Consider the following 19,132-nt stretch of genomic DNA (forward strand, 5'->3'; position numbering starts at 1 on the left):
GATATGGGCATGGAAAAAGCAGAACAACAAATAAAGAGCCTGGGGTGGCTTCCAGTGGCAAAAATGTGAAATCCTTGCAAGGTTAGAGGTAGCCTACAATGTTCACACCAAACCTTGTCTAATAGCCTTTTGCATTCAAGCCGCAACCACAGGCAGAATTTGCTTCTCATCATGAGATTATTTAGCCCTTTTGCTACATTGGGAGCAGAATGGGTTTGAAACAACCTGGGAGAGGCCACATCAGTTATTGTGCCAGCTCCCTGTTTCAAACAGAAGAAATAAGATGTTTTCCATGTCTTTAGGTTCTGTAAACCTGTATGGGGTAGCAGGTACCACTAACTCTTAATGTCTGTGAGATGATTTGCAGCTAGGAAATAGTCTCATAGAAGCTAATGCTATATAAAGATTTTGTTTTTCACTAGGAGTGAAATTTAAGGATCTTTTGCTGCTCATGAGCAACCACATGAATTCCAGACCTTTTCAGTGTAGTCCACCAAGTCCTCCTTCTTTATTAACTTTTGCCTTTGTTTTTCTGATTCTGGATACCACAATTACACAGCAGGCTTTTACTGCTTCCCCAAAACCAACCGGAGAAAAAACAGACCAAGACTATCTCTGATGCAACAGCACTGAAGTGAATGGAGTTACAACAGAGAAAAAGTCTCTGGGTTTTCAGAGAGACCAGATACCCTTTAGTGAATTACCTGTCTGCATCTTTTTAGACTGCTAACAAGCCAGTAAAACAGAGACTGTACCGTGTGTGCAAAGTCAGTCAGAGTGTGGCTTTCTGTATTTGAGATGATGACAGATTGCTTGCTAAACACCAGATCCAGGCTACAATAATGGCTTTGCTTTTTCAGAGGGACAGTTACTCAATACCTTCTGCTTTAGAAAGCATTATAGTACCAATTTTTCACTGGTTTTTCTGCCCATTAAAGTTGTCAAAATGCTGTATGCCATTTTCTTTAAATGAATCCAGAGTTGATTCTCTCTTTGTCCTGCCCAGCTGTCTTCCAGGCTGGACCCCAGATCAGTAAAGGTCTTTCAGTTACTTCTGACACTCCAGTGAAGCATGTGTACACCTATGCATTGCATGCAGTGAGCATGAGGACATACCTGGCTTTTCCTTTTGGCTCTAGGCAGCTCCTTGTTCAGTCTGTCATGTTTTGCTTTGTTTACAGATAGTCACCGTGAAGGATATGGCTCACTCTGGTACTTTGAAGGGACCTCATGAAATCATCTGGACTTAAAAAGCAGGCCTAATTCAAGTGTTTCTGTTGAACCTGTGCCTTGACTAGCAATGTTACATCACCTATGGATCTTGTTAATTCAGGTTTAGTGTAATATTCTACTGTTTTCTCCAGTTATGCAACACACTTGGAGTTGGCAAGTGAATATATATTATCAGTAACTAAAGGAAAATGTAGTTTCTTCCTTTTGCTGTTCAAATTATTGCCAATTTGTACTTCAGATCTGAAGTTTGTAAAACTAAGATTTTATACTGTCCTATAACAAGTATGTCTTTATGGTTGAACGAAATCTGTCACTGGAAACTTGGGTTAAGACATTACCCTGAAGAGTCCAAAGCAAATGAAAATAGTAGAAATCCTATCAACAATTAGTTGTGTGGCAGTTAGATGAGACTGAAGAGAATGAAATATGCAATGGCAGTATTTTCATTGCCCAAAGGAAAAGAAATATGAAAAACCACACTAAATGAAGTAGCTCAAGCTATGAACAGTCTCTGTGGGGAACACCCCAAAAATTTGATGAAGACAGGGCTTTAATCAGAAGTCTTACTGGTATTATTGATTGACCATGATATGTGGGGAAGGCCATGCCTGGACTGTGTATCTGAAAGATCACTAATGAGCACTGTTAAAAGGTCTTTCAGTCCCCAGCAGCTTCTCTTCTACAGAAAGTAGTAGCTTTTAATTCTAACGTGTAAGTGAATGCCAGACAGCAGTGATAGGGAAGGCAGACCCAACTTAGCTGGGAGATGCTCATTTAGAGGGGCTGGAAAGAGAAGGCTGCTTTCGAATACCCGAGGTATTGATTTTTGTCTATTTGACACTAAACTGGCAATGACTTACCCAGATTAACTGATGTGAAGTGCAGAATTAGCTATATTAGGCAAACCATTTCCCTTATTTTAAATGTTTCCCCTCAGAGGGCAATCCAGAGCCAAATTCAAACCACCCAGCTCCAGCAGCAGAAACAGAAGAGGTCTCTGGAAATGTGAACTGTGGGGTTAGGTCAAGGACAAGGCTAGACAAACCAACGCATGTATTTGCTTTAAGCAGGGGTGGGATCTTACCCTACATGTTAAAAAAACCTTGATCCTCTGTCCAAAGTCATTCCCTGAGCAAGTTGTAGCTTACTTAGTTTCTTGCTACTGCCCTGCGAGTGGAAAGGATGAACTCTAAGGAGAATGAGTAGAGAGCCAGAGCCAATGTTGGTTTTGTTGCTGTTGATGTCAAAAGAGGTCATAGGGACTGATGTCCTACTATTGGAAATGTCTTTCTTTCCCTGGTAGTAGCTCCCATGACCATCACTGAATGGAGCCTTCAACTGTAGGTGAGCATCTGGAGCACTCTCAGAAGTGAAAGTCAACCTCTTGGGAGTGCCCCAGGCTTGAACAAGCGCTTCCCATCTTCTCCAGAAAAATGCAAAACAGGCAGACCGACTACCTCTAACATCCCTTACAAAGGCCACTCCGGTGCTCCCAACGTCTGCTGCTCTCAAAAATGCAAAGTTATCTATGCCTTAAACTTGCTTTTGGTTAGCTTCACTCTAATTCTCAGCTTGGCAAGATCTAGTTGCATTGTTCATCTCACTTTCTGACAAGGTCACAGTGGGAAATGTGGTGAACATCCTCTAAAGGAAACCAAATTTTCAAGTAGTTGCTGACCAGAACAGTGAGGACTATCTGCATCTAGCCCACTATAACAAAAATTGCCATTTCACCAGGATATGTTGGCCTTACAAAATGGCAGGCAAACTGTGTCTAGGTGACAGATAAGAAAACTAGATGAAAGTCATGATGGGCATTAGTCAAGAAACTTAAAAAACAAGGACTAACTACAGAATGAGAACAAACAGAAATTCAAGCTGAAAGCATACTAGCTTCCCTCACTGGAACAAGTCAAAGGAATATTATTCACCTTCAATAGGCTAATCTGACACTGGCTAGTGCCAGAAAAATTATAACTTCATATTTTGCATTTAATTTAAGATAGTATGTGTAAAAAAAGTACAGATTGCTTTATTAGTGTTTTAAACAATAATTTAATATGTCTTCTCAAAGCAAAAGAATAGTAAACCCAGCTTGTTATTCCTTCACGACCTTGATGTTTAATTCATGTTTTGGTTTCAGGTTTCTCCAACATACCATGTAATTTTTACCACCAATTTGGACGTTTGTTCTGTGTTGACTTTGCCTCCCATTGAGTTACTTTTTTGCCTGCCATATTTAATCCACTGATTAGTAGTTTTAAATCACAAAGGATACCTAAATACAACGTAGGAAATGAAAGTTTTAAAGGTAGTTTTGGGCTTTATAAACATAAGTGTGGGAGGCAAATTAAATGGAAACTTAGCTAAGAGACTGAAAGAATCCCTGATGCCAGCAGAATTCCTTCTTTCAGTGTAATATTACAATAAAAAAAGACAAGCCAAACTCTGATACAGAGAGGAGAGTTCAAGAGCTCTACAAAATTTTATTTTGAGTTTTGTTCTTCCTTTAAGGCCTAATTTCTTCTCAACAATCAGTTGAGAAGAAATATTGCAGTAATTCATTTGAATATGGAGTGTCAGCTGGGGTTTCATCTAACTTATGTTTTCTCTGCAAATTAGCACGTAGGCACCACGAAGACAAAGCTCTTAAATTACACGTACAAAGGGTAAAATGAATGCTTGACACGTTACCATTTGTTGCTTTGTGTTACAGAAGGGATATCTTGGATGAAACAGTACTTCTCTTTCTCTGCATCTTTCCCTTGGCATTCAAACAGAGTAGTCACCAAGCTGGTAAGCAGTGGAGCAGTGGCCACCAAGATGTCTCAAGGTCTGTGAGCAAGATATGCACTACCCACCTTCCTATATTTTTTTCCACATTTTTGGGGGGGAGAGGAAATTCATTTGTCCTTGCCCTGGACAACTGTGACTTGGTACGGCTGTGACAGAAAGACTCATCCCTGGTGGGCACTGATGACTGCTCAGTCAAAGAAGAAGGTTTAGAAATGAGTGTAGCAAAGAAGGGGCCTCAAGAAGAGAGGAAAGCCTGGGGAAAAGATAGTGCTAGAGGCTCCAATGGAGAAAGAATCTTGAAAACTGGATTGAAATGAGGAAGAGAAACTTTTGTACAGTTTCCTTATTGCTGTTGCTTCCTATACACACACAAACATGTGTCAAAGCAAGATATCGAGGAATGGTCCCTTCAACTTGATATGCTGTTTCTGATGCTGAGTAATGTCTGAGTTTTCTGGTAAGACTCAGAACTGACAGCCTTATATAAAACTCTCAAGCGAAATTCTGCTAAATTTCAGTTGCTTAGTGGCTGGGTTACAATCCAGAAGGATCCATCCACATGTGCTGTAAGCAGATCTCTGCAGATTTATATCTGCAAAAGGCCTTCCCTAACCCATAGGACCAAATTATCTTTATGGATCAAGAGCAAGTATTCTTCTCCCAAAATCTGACTTCCAGAGACCAGTTACACACACTTCAGGAGAGTGTCTAATCAACTATAGATGTACTGCATTTTTTTACCTTTGATGTTAATTTGCCATATTCTGTCTGCTTTATCATGAAACCTACATCTCTCTATCTGTCCTTCACATTCTCTCTTCTCCCTGGATAAATCTTCCATCTAAACCAAATAGTTTTAATTTTCTTTCCACTCAAAACTGTACTAAATCCTCTTAAATAATTATTTATCCCTTTCTATTTCTACGATTTCCTTTTCTTTCCCTGGCAAAGGACCAGAGGTGATGTCAGCTCTGCTATGAGCGCAGTTGTTGGCGGCAAAGGACGCACTGCATGCTAATCACATGAATATTTACCCAGCTCCTTGGAGGAGTTTTGAAGCTACTCTCAGGGCCACACTTAGACAGTTAGTTTAAAGCCAGTTTAGTTTTCTCTGCAACATGCTGTGATGTTCTAATACTCACAATTATGTTGTTCACTTTCTTTTTCTTACCAGAAACTCACACGTTATTTATTTAACTTATTATAGCCGTGATTGCCCAACAAGCAGATATTTACACCAAAACATTCCTAAGAATACCCAAGTGGTAACAGTTAATGAGTGATGAGGATGTATGGGAATTTGAAGCCATGTTTTCCAATGTGCTTAGCCAATGACTTGCACAAATGAAATTTTCTCCATTACTGGTTGCCCAACTACCAGAAACTTTGAAATTACTGTTAAAAGCATCTAAATGTTTTTGTTCATCACCATTATTGTAGGTAAGTCAATACATTGGCACCTCCTGAGACAATTTTTCTTCTTCCAGATATTTTAAAATAATATTGATACTACACTTTGCTGCTGGCTATTCACATTATCCTGAAGATATTCACATCAAGAAGGACATTTATTCTAGAAAGGTGTGATATATGTAAAACAACTCAGTGAAATCAAAGTATGTCACGTTACACAGATTCGAGTCTTCCAGTCAGTACTCTTTTGTGGTGAAGAAATGGTCATTTTGTTCTAACCTTTCTTTCAAATGTCTAATCTAGTTTCAAAACTTCATAATTGTTTGAAAGTGAAAATCTAAGGTTGCAGTTTGTTGTTATGTGTGTATCATTGCCCAAGTACTAATATTTAAGTTGAAATGTGTTAAATTGCCTGGCTAGTTCATATGACATTGTTCTTGGATGCTTGTCTGAAAGTGAAATGTAGGGCTTAATGTATACATACCTTTGTATCCCAGAATGGCTACTGTGATTGTTAACAGGGCACATAAAATGTATAATAAGATGATGGAAAACTTTAGTGCCCAGTTATTTTTACACTTGGTACATTGACTCCCCTCTTGAATACCTGCAAAAGAAAATTTAAAACAATTTAAAACAATGGCAAAGAACATGTTGCTGGTTTTATCTCCCCATATGTTTTTTTTTGTTTCCTAAAGAACAAATTATTTATGTAAGCAGATGATATATGGGTGCCTTTTTGCCTATGCTGCCTGGATGGCCTTCACAGTGGTTAAATCACCAGTTCAGTGAAATAGTGATGTTTACTAAACATCTTTAATATGGGGAAGAGAAGTAGGTTCTTCACTGAAAAACCATTGACTGTCCTGAGAGACAGGGTTATCTTCTGTGCTAACAAGATTATGGTGAACTTTGGAAGTCAGATGTTGATTAGCATTTCCTCTGTCAGGGATCACACTGCAGCAGCTCTTTCTTAGCATTCAGTCTCCCTACAGGGGCAATAGGAGACAGTAAATGCTCTGGCAGGAGGAAAACATAGAAATAAAATAGAATTCTGAAAACCTGGGTAGGAGTACTGGTACATCCACAGAAAAAATGCTGGTGAATTTCCCCTTGTAGATAAGCTTAAGAAAAAGAGCCTCAAGTTGATGAAAGAAAACAGGCCTTTACTGTTTTATATTTGAGCTATTTTGAAGAATGGCTTGATATCTTTGAGTCTATTAGGGAAGCAATTTTCCTCTTTTGTCCATGTGCTCCTCAGGAACAGCTTGAGAGTATTGGAACCATCAAATATTAATCAGAAACACAAATGTGTAAAAACCTGAAAACTGGAGCACTGTGCTGGAACAAATGGGTGGGATTTATCCCTCTTTCCAAGGTGCATTAAGCAGGCCAAGACTAATGTAACTTTCTGTGTCTGTCAGAAAATGCATTTCTTTGACATTTCACTCTATTTGTGTACTATTAGGGGAGTCCCACAGGAAAGCTTTAAGCTCTAACAAATTCTATGTACTAGATTACTTAACTAATCAAAACTTGCTCTGTAGCTTTTTATGAGTAACTTATATTTCCCTTGAGGACTAACCCACAGATTATTTTACTTTTTGAAACCCATGACCTTCTTCAGAGTGTTTTTTTATTTTTCATTTTTTAAGAGAAAAGCATGGGCCACTTCCCCTGGGTTCACAGAAAATGGGTGACCAATATACCAAATTAAGTCAACTATATTTCTCTCTCTCAAAAAAAAAGCATTTTCCAGTGACTTCTCTAAGCCCAAGGTACTTGAAGGAGGAGGGATTACTATATTGTAGCAACTCAGGAAGAGGATTTATACAAAGTTTATTTGACAAGGCATTTTCCTCAATATTCCCTGCACATATATGAGCTGTGGCTAAGGCAGAAATGTATCTCTCATAGGTCAGTCCACTTTTCCTAATTACATTATCGTATGTTTTTTACTAAACTTTTCAGCTGTGACATCATATTCTGTTGCCAGGTGACAAAAGTGATGTCATAGATTTGGTTTCTTTGGGGTTTAGGCATAAGATCAATTGGGAACATCTGGTTCTTTTTCAGGAACAAGAATGTTAGGGGAAAATGAGACAAAGACTTGTAAGCATAAACCCAAGAACAGAAACTCCAGAGGGGAAAGGCTTCTCTCCTGCCTGTGAGGTGAGAAGGGTGGGAGCTGGCACAGAGACAGGCAGTTGTATAGCCCATTTATTGGTGACTTGGATTTGGGAGGCTGGTAATTCCTGCATCACAAAAGAAAAGGTGAAGGGTCCATAATTCAGTAGCCAAGTCTTATGGATCCTGATGCGTGGGCTGGCTTTCTTTGTTTGGCTGGCAGTCTCACAAAGTTTGCTACTGAGGAAGATCTAATTGCTGAAAAAGCCAGAAAGTGCAGTTTTCTAAAGGTCTGCAATAGGTATTCAGAGACTGAAATTATTTCACAGTGGGAACTTGCGGTGTTTGGAGCACCATTTTGCTGCTCTTAGCCGGTACTAATGGGACTCATTGAACCCCTGTGCACTTCCTTCCCTGAAGGGTTTAAAATTCAGATTACATTTTGGTAAATCTTTGAAAATCCCACACTTCAAAAACCACAAGAAGCTTGGGGCAAAAATCACATCACATTCATCTTCTAAATACACAGATAACAAAAAGCTTGATCCTCCTTATTTTACTGTAATTGAAACAGACCTAGATCCTTATCGGGGAAGACTGATAGACTGCAGAGGTACAAAACACAGAGAAAGGCAGAAATAAAAACAAAGCCTTTGACAGCAATTGCACATAGAAAAGTTTCACTTGATAACTGTCTCACATTAAGATTACTCATTTTATGACATGACCTGCTTTCTGTCACCATACTCTGGCTTCCTGGGTAGGGTAATGAGCTGAAACTTCACTGATGTCACTGGATATATTGCAGTTCACATCAACCATCATGTACATTCCAGTGCTTCATAAGGATCTAGTTTCACTTGTCTCAGCCTTCTCTATCCCTGGTTCAATAAAACAGCACTTTGGCTTTTCGGAACTTTTACTTTCAGCGTATTTCAAACTGACATCAGAACAGCACCCCAACAAAAGCCAGACCTTTCCATCCTTTAACAGTCCAGCACTGTTGGTATCAATAACACAAACCCAGTACACTAAAGTGATCATACAGGTTAGAGTGATTCCATTAACTGAGCTGGGCTGGAACTGTGTATAGCATTGCTTGCTGGGACATAGTGCCTGTCAGCCTAAGAGTGCATCTGACTGCCATTGAACCCCCACTACCCTCATCTAGCATGCCCCGGGTCTAGGGCTGGAGTGAAAAACCAGGGAGCTCTAACAATCTCCTTTGTTTTCCGTTACCTAGAGACTGACACAGTAAAGTCTTTCAGAGCTATTAAATTTGCAAATACATAGTTCTTAACTCTGGTGCTAGTAACAGCTGATGTTCTAGTTTACTAAACATATAAAAATTACTATAAAAATACCAAAGATAGTGGTACCTTGAAGAAAAGATTTGGAAGGCTCATTATGATGTCTTTCTGTGCAGTTAAATAATTCAGGCTATAAGCAAAGACAAAAGCCTCTCTGTGTAGGTATGAATTACACTATAATCAGGGCTCCACAACCTCCCCAGCACAGCACCTGACTTCAACTTGCCCTGTTGCCCTTCCCCACTACCTAAGGATCGTGCTCAAATAAGGTTTTCTGATATAGAAGATGCATTTAGTTCATGCTGTGGAGACACATTTTAATTGAAAGGTTGCTCTGAAAAGCTCTGATAGCCAAAACATTAAGCAACAGCAAATGAGAGACAATTAAAAATGCTTACTGTGATTACACAAAACCCAGCATGTTGGCACAAAATCTTGCAGTTTTACCACAAAAGCTGAAAATCAAGGCTTGAAGGAGCCCATGCTTGGGCTTTAATTTGACAAAACTTCCCCAGTTTTACCCACTCAACTCCTTGCTGTCATGGCTTAACAAAATGCAGTGTTCTTCCAGGAGATGTATCACATCTCATCTAGAAAGCTGTAGAGTAAATGGACAGGGAAAGACCCTACATATGCCATTGACAGAAGATATGTAAATTCTGCAAAAGGGTGTTCTTGGCTGGTCAGCTCTTCTCTGTTTGGTAGTGATGCTCCTAGTGCAGCACACTCCTCTCTGTGTCCTGTACGCATGTTTTCAAAGGTTGGTCTGCTCCCTGACATTTGTCATTGACTTCCAAACCCAGGGAGCCAGGGTCACTTCTGCATAACATGCATTTCTCATTGCCGATTTCACCAATGTTTAATAAATATCAGATGCGACACAATGTGCCTCATTTCACTGGACACATGCTTTTTTCCATTCTTTCCCCCAACTTATTTTAATAAGAGCTCTGGTTTTTCTGCCTCACTGTTGGGAAGACATCTGGCCAAACAGACAGCAACCTAGTACAAAGAGATCCCGCTGGCTCACATGCTTTGGGGACCCCCTTCTCTGCAAACCAAGATGGTCACAAAAAAATATGCAAGTGAGACATCCCCCTGTTACCAGGCTTTGTAGTATTTGTTTTTATAGCATTGCATTCCAGGGACTGAAGACTTTGTTCTCACACAGGGGGTATACATCTGCAGATTCCTTTTGGGCTTCAAGAAGAGGTTTTGATGAAGGAGGAGCTGGGCTTTTTGGTTTTTGTTTGTTTGTTTGTGGTTTTTTGTTGTTGTTGTTCCATGGTTTTTAATGGGAGACTAAATATCTTTGCTCTTTGACCACCTTACAAAATGCCTGACTCCTCAACTATGTTATGCTTTGAACACTGGAATATGACATACACACACACACTTTTTTTCCTGAATAATTCTCTTAGGAGTATTTGCCTCTGTGTTCTTTTCTTGGCTCTTGCTGCAGGATCATAGGTGGCCTCATAATATTTCTGCTAGCAAATCAGTTTTGACATAGATGCAAGGTTCCCTTCATAACCCTGACAAAAAATGTACTGATAAGATGAAGAAATGTAGTGCAGGAAGCAAAAATACATTAGTTCAGAGGGGTTTTCCCTGCGGTGATTCACTGAAAAGAGATAACATCCCTTGAATTTCAGAAGGAAGACTGCCTTCAAATGATAAATTTCTCAAAGCTAAGGTTTTTAAAGCTGATGAGAGGCAGATCTAATACCTATATTTAAAGAGACGTGAGCAAACTAGGATAATAAAAAGTGTTTTTATAAATACATTAATAGCAAAAGGAGGAACAAGGAAAACCTTCATTCTTTATTGGATGTGGGGGGAATATAGTCACCAAAGATGAGGAAAAGGCCGAGATACTCAACACCTTCTTTGCCTCAGTTTTCAACAGTAAGACAGGTTATCTTCAGGACAACTGGCCTCCTGAGCTGGTAGACAGGGATGGGGAGCTCACCCTGTAATCCAGGAGGAAGCAGTTAGTGACCTGCTGACCCACTTAGATGCTCACAAGTCTATAGGACCAGATGGGATCCATCTAAGGGAATGAGGGAGCCGGAAGAAGAGCTTTCCGAGCTGCTCTCCATCATTTATAATCAGTCTTGGCTCACTGGGGAGGTTCCAGATGACTGGAAGTTGGCCAATGTGATGCCCATCCATAAGAAGGGCCAGGAGGAGGATCTGAGGAACTACAGGCCTGTCAGCCTGACCTTGGTGCCCAGCAAGGTTATGGAGCAGATCATCCTGATTGTGTTCACATGGCACATGCAGGACGGACAGGGGATCAGACACAGCCAACACAGGTTTAGGAGAGACAGGTCCTGCCTGACCAATCTGACCTCCTTTTATGACCAGGTGACCCACCTAGTGGATGAGGGGAAGACTGTGGGTGTTTTCTACCTGGACTTCAGCAAAGCCTTTGACACCATCTCCCACAGCATATTCCTGGAAAAGCTGGCAGCCCACGGCTTGGACAGGGGCACTCTGTGCTGGGGTAGGAACTGGCTGGAGGGCCGGGCCCAGAGAGTGATGGTGAACGGGGCTGCATCCAGCTGGCGGCCGGTCACTAGTGGTGTCCCCCAGGGATCAGTGTTGGGCCCAGTCCTGTTTAATATCTTTATTGATGATCTGGATGAGGGGATTGAGTGTCCCATTAGCAAATTTACAGATGACACCAAGATTGGGGGGAGCGTCAATCAGCTGGAAGGCAGGAGGGCTCTTCAGAGGGACCTGGACAGGCTGGAGAGTTGGGCTGAATCCAATGGTATGGGGTTCAGCAAGACCAAGTGCTGGGTCCTGCACTTTGACCACAACAACCCTATGGAGCACAGGCTGGGGACAGAGTGGCTGGAGAGAGACCAGGGAGAAAGGGACCTGAGCGCTCTGACTGGCAGCATGCTGAACATGAGCCAGCAGTGTGCCCAGGTGGCCAAGAAGACCAGAGGCATCCTGACCTGTATCAGGAACAGTGTGGCCAACAGGACCAGGGAAGTGATTCTTCCCCTGTACTTGGCTCTGGTGAGGCTGCACCTCGAGTACTATGTCCAGTTCTGGGCCCCTCAGGTTAGGAAGATTGCTGAGGTGCTAGAATGTGTCCAGAGAAGGGTAATGAGGCTGGTGAAGGGTCTGGAGCACAAGTCCTATGAGGAGAGGCTGAGGGAGCTGGGGTTGTTTAGCCTGGAGAGGAGGAGACTCAGCGGAGACCTGATAACTCTCTACAAAGTGGTGTTAGGGCATAGGTTGGACTCAATGATCTCAGAGGAATTTTCCAACCCTGTTGATTCTGTGATAATTCTGTGATAACTACATGCATCTATTTCCAACTGTCCTGCCATGGGAAAGTGTCTTTAAGTTCCTTTCCAACCCAAACCATTCTATGATTCAACATATAAGTAGAAGTTAAATACTGAGAGGTACTTAATCATGCAGAGTTACAACAATGACAAAATCTCAGCAGATTATATTAGCACACTCAAATCAAAAGCAGATGCATCTTTGACAACAATAAACTTTGTATACTTTTGAGATTGCTGGATTCAGACAGCCACAAATTTCGAAGTGAGATTTTTATCTTCTCTTCTGTGTGGTGTTACAGGTTATTAACCTACCCTTCATGAAAACAACCCCTGTGATCCTCCACGAATAGTTTTGTTGCAGTCAGCAAAACTGATTATTCGATGGCTCCATATGACTAACAACATACTTCAGAAAGCAATCATTCTTTATAATGTTTACTATAAGCAAAAATTGAGGGTGGTCCATGTCTTTTTTAATTCTTATGTTGAAATTAAACTCCTTTCTTCAGTTTAGAGTCTATTCTTACACTGTTAAAACTATACCTTGAGCTAAGTGTAAATAGATCCCCTACATTTTTCCTAGCTAATGTGTAAAGGTCCATGCCTATCCCCAAGTTATTGGATGAACTTTGTATGATACTCCAGCCATGGGAAGCATGGCATGTACTGGGGCTTCTCTGAGCAGCTGCCTCTCTAGGTGCTGCATGGTGCCCAGTCCCTCTCTGGCTTTGTGACCTAAATGGTGCTGGACAGCCCCTCTTGAGCATAAGTGCAAAAAAAGAGCCAACATCATGGTTATTCCACGACCAGTCTGCAGGGGAGTGCAGAGCCCTTAGGTTGTGGTTATGAAGTGCCTGGTTTGGGAAAGCCTTCATCCAAACTGAGCCATTGCTCACATCACCCTCATGTGTGCATGTCCATCCCCTGGGCTTTGTGCAGAAGAGCTCTTGACTGAGCAAACCAAGGCTCTTCATTGTACATGACAAAACAGGGGTGATACTACCAAATTCTGTCTGCTGCCCTTCTTCTTCACTCCTTGTTTAGTCTCTTGCCACGATTTCCTTTCAATTTGGCCATAGGGGGAATGTGAGTGTCAGCCTTCCTTCCATTCCACAGTCTTGGCAAGCCCTGTCTCTGCAATGGCAACGGTCCTGCTCACCCAAGTAGTGCAGTGCTGGCTTGTGGGCAGGTGGATTGCAACAGCCTTCTTAACTGTCAGATTTTTACAATGCCATTGGAAAAAATATTTAGCACAAGCATGCTGTCATTTGTTCTGGAATTTGCTAGTTTTGCTTCTGGTTTTGTAATCAAATAGGCATAAATGCAAACTATTCTTGTTTTGAAAAGGTTTCTGGTTATTTATTAGGAAGTAATAAAAGCAGCTAAGCTTGAAATCTAAGCAGTGGGTATGTACTCAACTAACTTGTGCCAGTTTTCCTATGCCAGGTGGAAAATCATGAATCATGAAGCATGACAGCAAGAAAGAGCCACTCTATATTTCAAGTAAACACCGCAAGACACAGAGCTTCTTTCTTCATAAATTAATAAATAACTGGACCAAACCCAAACCACTCCATCTTCACAGGTTTCTACAGTGTTCTGCATAATCTGATTGCCCTGCTGTATAGCTGGTGGCTCATACAATTAACCTCTAGAGAGGAAAAAACACACCTCAAAAGCCCAATCTGAGAATTTGTGCCTCACAATGCTGTGCAACCCCTGCTGTGGCCAATGGTGGCAGTTCCTGTGCTTTTATCCTGAATTTCACACTGTGGGATTTCTTATTCATCCTGGTACCCCTTTCTTTTCAAGTGCAAGGTTAGGGACAATCCCAGGTATCAATACAGGCTAGGGGATGAACAGATCAAGAGCAACCCTGCTGACAAGGACTTGGGGATGCTGGTGGATGAGAGGCTGGCCATGAACCAGAAATGTGCACTTGGAGCCCAGAAGGCCAACTGTATCCTCGGAAGCGTCAGAAGAAGTGTGGCCCGCATGTTGAGGGAGGTGATTCTGCCCCTCTCCTCTGCTCTCATGAGAACCCACCTGTGTACAGTTCTGCAGCCCTCAGCACAGGAAGGACATGGACCTGTTTGAGTAGGTCCACAGGAGGCCACAGAGATGATCAGAGGACTGGACCACCTCTCCTGTGTGGACAGGTTGAGAGAGTTGGGGCTGTTCAGCCTGGAGAAGAAAAGGCTCCAGGGAGACCTTATTGTGGTATTTCAGTACTTAAAGGGACCTTTTAAGAAAGACAGTGACAAACTTTTTAGCAAGGCCTGTTGTAATAGGACAAGGGGTAATGGTTTTAAGCTAAAATTAGGTAGATTTGGATTAGATATACAGAAGAAGGTTTTTTACCATGAAGGTGGTGAAACACTGTAACTGGCTTGTCTAGACATGCGGTAGGTGTCCCATCCCTGGAAAAATTCAACGGCAGGCTGTACGGGGTTCTAAGTACCTTGATTTAGATGAAGATGTTCCCGCTTATTGCAGGGGGGTTGGACTAGATGACTAACTTTAAAGGTCTCTTAGAACCCAAACTGTTTTATGATTCTATGATCCTATGATCCTTGCAGGTATGTAATTACATGAGACTTTCAGACTGCATTTTAGGAGAACAGCATATTCCTGTTAAAAAATTAAAAGTGCAGGAGGAGTTGTTCCTTAAAGCTTAAGACAATAGAATAATTCACCATTTACAGGACTTTTCATAATCCTGCCTCTACACAGCAACTCTCAACACTGAGGGGGCAATGCTGGGCTGGGCCTGGCAGGGTTCACTGTGTCCCTCATCCCCTGAAGCTGAAGTGGGACACTTTGTCCCAAGAGCCCAGGGTATGTCAGTAAACATGAGAGATTTTCTTCTCAGGGACACCCTGGAAAAACTCAGCCCTTGATGATCTGCATGTTGCATCCCAAAGCTCTGAATGCAGGGGAAGTCAGGCAAATTCTGCTCCACCAGATTGAGTGTGTTGGAGGCAGTGGCCACTTCCCATAAATTCAAATCCCACATTTGACATAATAAAGAGACTCAGAGGGCCAACACTATTATCTCTGGAAAGCTTTCAGCCTAAGAAATACTTTATTCTATGTAATGTACACAAACCCTTTCATTAAAGGAGGGGAGAACCCTCATTTTCAGCCTGACCATCATCTCTCACTTATTTATATAACCCAGCCAGCATTTTCTCTTTGGCTTTGTTCTTCTTTGCAGCAGACCAGAGATTCACAATGAATTGTCAGAAATCCTAATTACACACTTCAGCAACCATCACCATTTAATTATATAGTATTACCAAACAATGTCCTACTGTGATTAAACACTAAATATTTTAATTGAAAGGATACAAAAAGCTCAACCACAACACAGGCTAAGCAAAGACTGCTGAGAATCTGAACTGTATGCTAGGCAAATATTATGAACAGAAGTGAAGGACCAGTGTGGTAAATTTTATGAAAAATCATGGATTTGCAACAGCTAAAGGTCCAGTCATAGCAATGTGGTAAGAATATCACACCACCAAAGGGTCCAGCATCCCATAGGCTATTAGATTTAAAGACAAACTCAAACCAGAACAAAATTCAGGAAGTGCTGGTGCTTTTAAATAAGTCTGAAACAAGAGAGATGTGTCTGTCCTCAGTTACTGAAAATCAAACAAGGGACCACTCAGAGCATGTCTCTGGTACTAAACCCAAAAATATAATTAGGCTGTTCAGAAGATGAGGGAAAAACTAAAACACTTAAAAGAAGACAGAAATTATTTATGAATTAAAGACCTGTTCAATGACAGGCAAGACAGTGATGATACATCACAGCAAAGAGCCTCTCTCAAACTCTACAGAAAAGAATTTAGACTGACTAGCAAGAAATACAGCCAGATCTATAGGGAGATCAAAGCCAGATCTTTGGTTTGTGAAACAACTTCCTAAGACAACTGGAAGATATTCCATTCAATCAATTAAATAAAACCAGAGGTAACAAAGCCTTAGCAAAGACACAGAGGGGATCTGCCCTTCAGAGTTGTGCCAGATGGCAAAGTAATGCCATTTCTGTCTAAGTCCGGGCCTAAACATGCTTCCTAATGAAACATAGCTTCTAACTAAGATGGCATAATTTGATGGCTAATGTATATGATTTTTAATCTTAATTCAAACTACATTCGACTGAAAGGAGGAAAAAAAGGAAAAAAATACACTAAAAGTGTGTTATTTTCCCTAACATTCTCTAATTTTGTAACAGAGTATTTAGGTGTTAGTGAACCTAGTAATGGTGTTAACTGGTAGGCAGAAAAAGCAGTAATTCCATGTGTTGTGGCTTTTGAGATACATTTCTTTAAGAGGACAACACGATGTTGTCCAGGGCTGTGAGTGTGGTAGGTGCCAATACCCACGGCAGTGACACCTGTACTGCAGGGCAACTCACCGAGGACATGATGAAGTCATTCAGAGAACAGGTGGAAAAACCATTCTCTTCACAGAAAGCTTTCACCTGCTGTTTTACTAACTCCTGCAACTTTAAACATTAAGGGCAATGCTAAAAATATTGGATCACTGTTTTAAAGAAAAAGAAAATCTCACACTTGCCACATGAACACTCCAGCCATGCACAAAGAGGCAACATTTCTGTATTCACCAACGTTGCCACAAATGCTATTCCATTTATCTACAGAAATTAACTTTTTTAATGTGCCTTCACAACTTAAATGGGAATATTTGGCAGCCATCTGTTCCACCTAAGTTTCTGTGCACACATGCAACCCCTGACAGGGTTGAGGCAGGTTATTCGTTCAAGAGTATTATAAAATCCCATGTGTCACAGCAAAGTGTGCTTTTAAACTCTTGTAACTCATATGAATCTAAACCAATTTTCACTCGGTAGTCAGAAGAACACTGCATGCCCTTCTCATCAGGTTTTTTTCTCTCATTTACCACCTAGTGAAGCAGAACAAAATAAAGTTTCAGCTACATTTTATGGCATAAAAGCTGTATTTATCTTTTTCTGTTAGGGAAAAATACAGACATACTTTTGATGAGGCTTTCAGCAGGAAAAAAATAATTGCCTGGTGACTATGAACAAGTATGCCCAACTTCATGTGGAAAAGCAAACCTGCATATGTATCTGTATCTACAGTTTTTGTTACATGCTCCAGCTGGAATGCTGCAACGAAATGCTGGCATTAACAGAATTGAAAAAAGTTAATAAATATTTGATGCCTTAAATTAATATATAGACCTTTATACACCACACCCTTTGCTGGATTTAGTGGTAAGGCTTCTGTTGCCTTCATTAAGAATCATTCTAATATAAAAATTACCTCTTTTCCAACTGAAAAGTCTTTTTCAGAGGACATTACTTGGAATTCAGAAGACTAGTGTGCAGATAAAAGAGGAAGTGAAAGTGTTTCTGTTCATGCTGGGTACTTAGCAGTTACATAGACCCCTTATTTGGAAAGTGACCCCAAAAATTAAAAGGGTCAGAAGTAAGAATGCAGTAGGACCTCAAAAAGAAAGTGAGTGCAGAAAACACAATAGGTATAAAGAAGCCTGCTCTACTCTTTTAATTATGGCTGTGAATGCAAATTGCCATTTCTGCTTAGCCTTTTCCACACAATATCAAGACTGCCTTGGTGAGATACCAATATTGAACCAAGAAGAAAGAATCCCCACAGGCACTGCATTGAACACAGCTCATGGTCACAAATCCACTGGCTGTAAATTCATTCCTAATCTCCTGGGGCTACATGTTCAACTAGAGGAGAGAAATTATGCCTAGGTATAAACACTGCTCCTCTGGAAGTATGCTCCCTTACTCCCCTCAGCTGAATTGAGACTTGGCATTAAATCACCTCCAAAGGAGAGAGGCTGGCAGGGCTAGGATTTATTTTTCACCTCACTGACCTTCTGAAACCTTTCTAAAGGTAGGGCTTTTTCCACAGAAATATTGCAGGCTTCATGGTAGAGGCGATAAATCCTGTTTCTATCCTCCAACCTAACCAACCTCCCCTAACCCACCTTAGTCTCTGCCTAATTTTCCCAAATCATATCTTTTCAAAGGGGAAGTTTTCCCCTGTGAAGCTGGAGGAAGGACTGGGACCCAATGCAGCTCTCATCTTTGTTTCCTCATTCTATTCTCCCCTTTTACCACTCTCCTGTCTCCTTGTGTCCTGTCCTTGTCTCCTCTGACTCCTGAGCTTTCCCTAACCCTGGCTTATACACACCTCACTAGCACCCAATTGCCTGGATAAAAAGCAGACTTAGAATGAATTCCTCCGGCAACTAGAACATTTTTTCAAACACTTGTGCCAATGTGTAATGACTGTGCAATGCAAGGAGCAAACAGCCCTGATAAATGGATTTTTTCCACCTAATACCATCACAATGTCTGTGATTTTTCCATGCTTAATATTCACCCTTATCTAGTGAGGAAATTTTTATTCCATAAATCGCTACAAGAAGTTTCCCGTACAGATGTAGGAGTGTGAATGGAATTAATGTTTTTTCCATCCTAATAAAGCAGTAAGCAAAATTGCACTGTCTTGACGAACACTGAAAAGTGCTGAATTAAATCTGCTTGCTACAAGTGAGGAAAAGCCATGCAGAAGGAAATCCAAAGCACTGCAGTCGCAAAGATAAGCAGTTAGCCAGAAGTACAACAAACATACTACCTGACTACCTGGCACCTATCCCACCGCCTTCCTAATGTCAATGCAATCACAGTGTTAAGTGGGTGAAAACTCTAATGCAATCATGAAAATACAGAAGTTGACAAATCCATTAGAAGCAACAACCTACTAAATCTGTGAGGTGTCTGTCTTTTTTTCTATAATAGACTAGCCCTGAACAAAGCATAAAACATTTGCTAGAGTTACAACAACAGCAACAAAACAATACCACCCGCAATAATAATTATCTTCCTGAAACACATAATCTTTGTTATAA

The 19,132-nt window shown here is 41.0% G+C and overlaps 1 protein-coding gene across 1 annotated transcript in view; it reads right to left on the bottom strand.

The window, feature by feature from the left end:
* Nucleotides 1–19,132, bottom strand: part of COLEC12 (collectin subfamily member 12) — a 101,950-nt gene that overhangs the window by 14,126 nt on the left and 68,692 nt on the right. The window contains exon 3 of the mRNA XM_027731262.2: nt 5,927–6,049. Coding sequence (XP_027587063.1) covers nt 5,927–6,049 — 123 coding nt within the window. The remainder of the gene's footprint in view (nt 1–5,926; nt 6,050–19,132) is intronic.

Source organism: Pipra filicauda, unplaced genomic scaffold (assembly GCF_003945595.2).
Source record: "Pipra filicauda isolate LSUMZ 115617 unplaced genomic scaffold, ASM394559v2 scaffold154_size2910363_pilon, whole genome shotgun sequence".
Lineage (NCBI taxonomy): Eukaryota > Metazoa > Chordata > Aves > Passeriformes > Pipridae > Pipra > Pipra filicauda.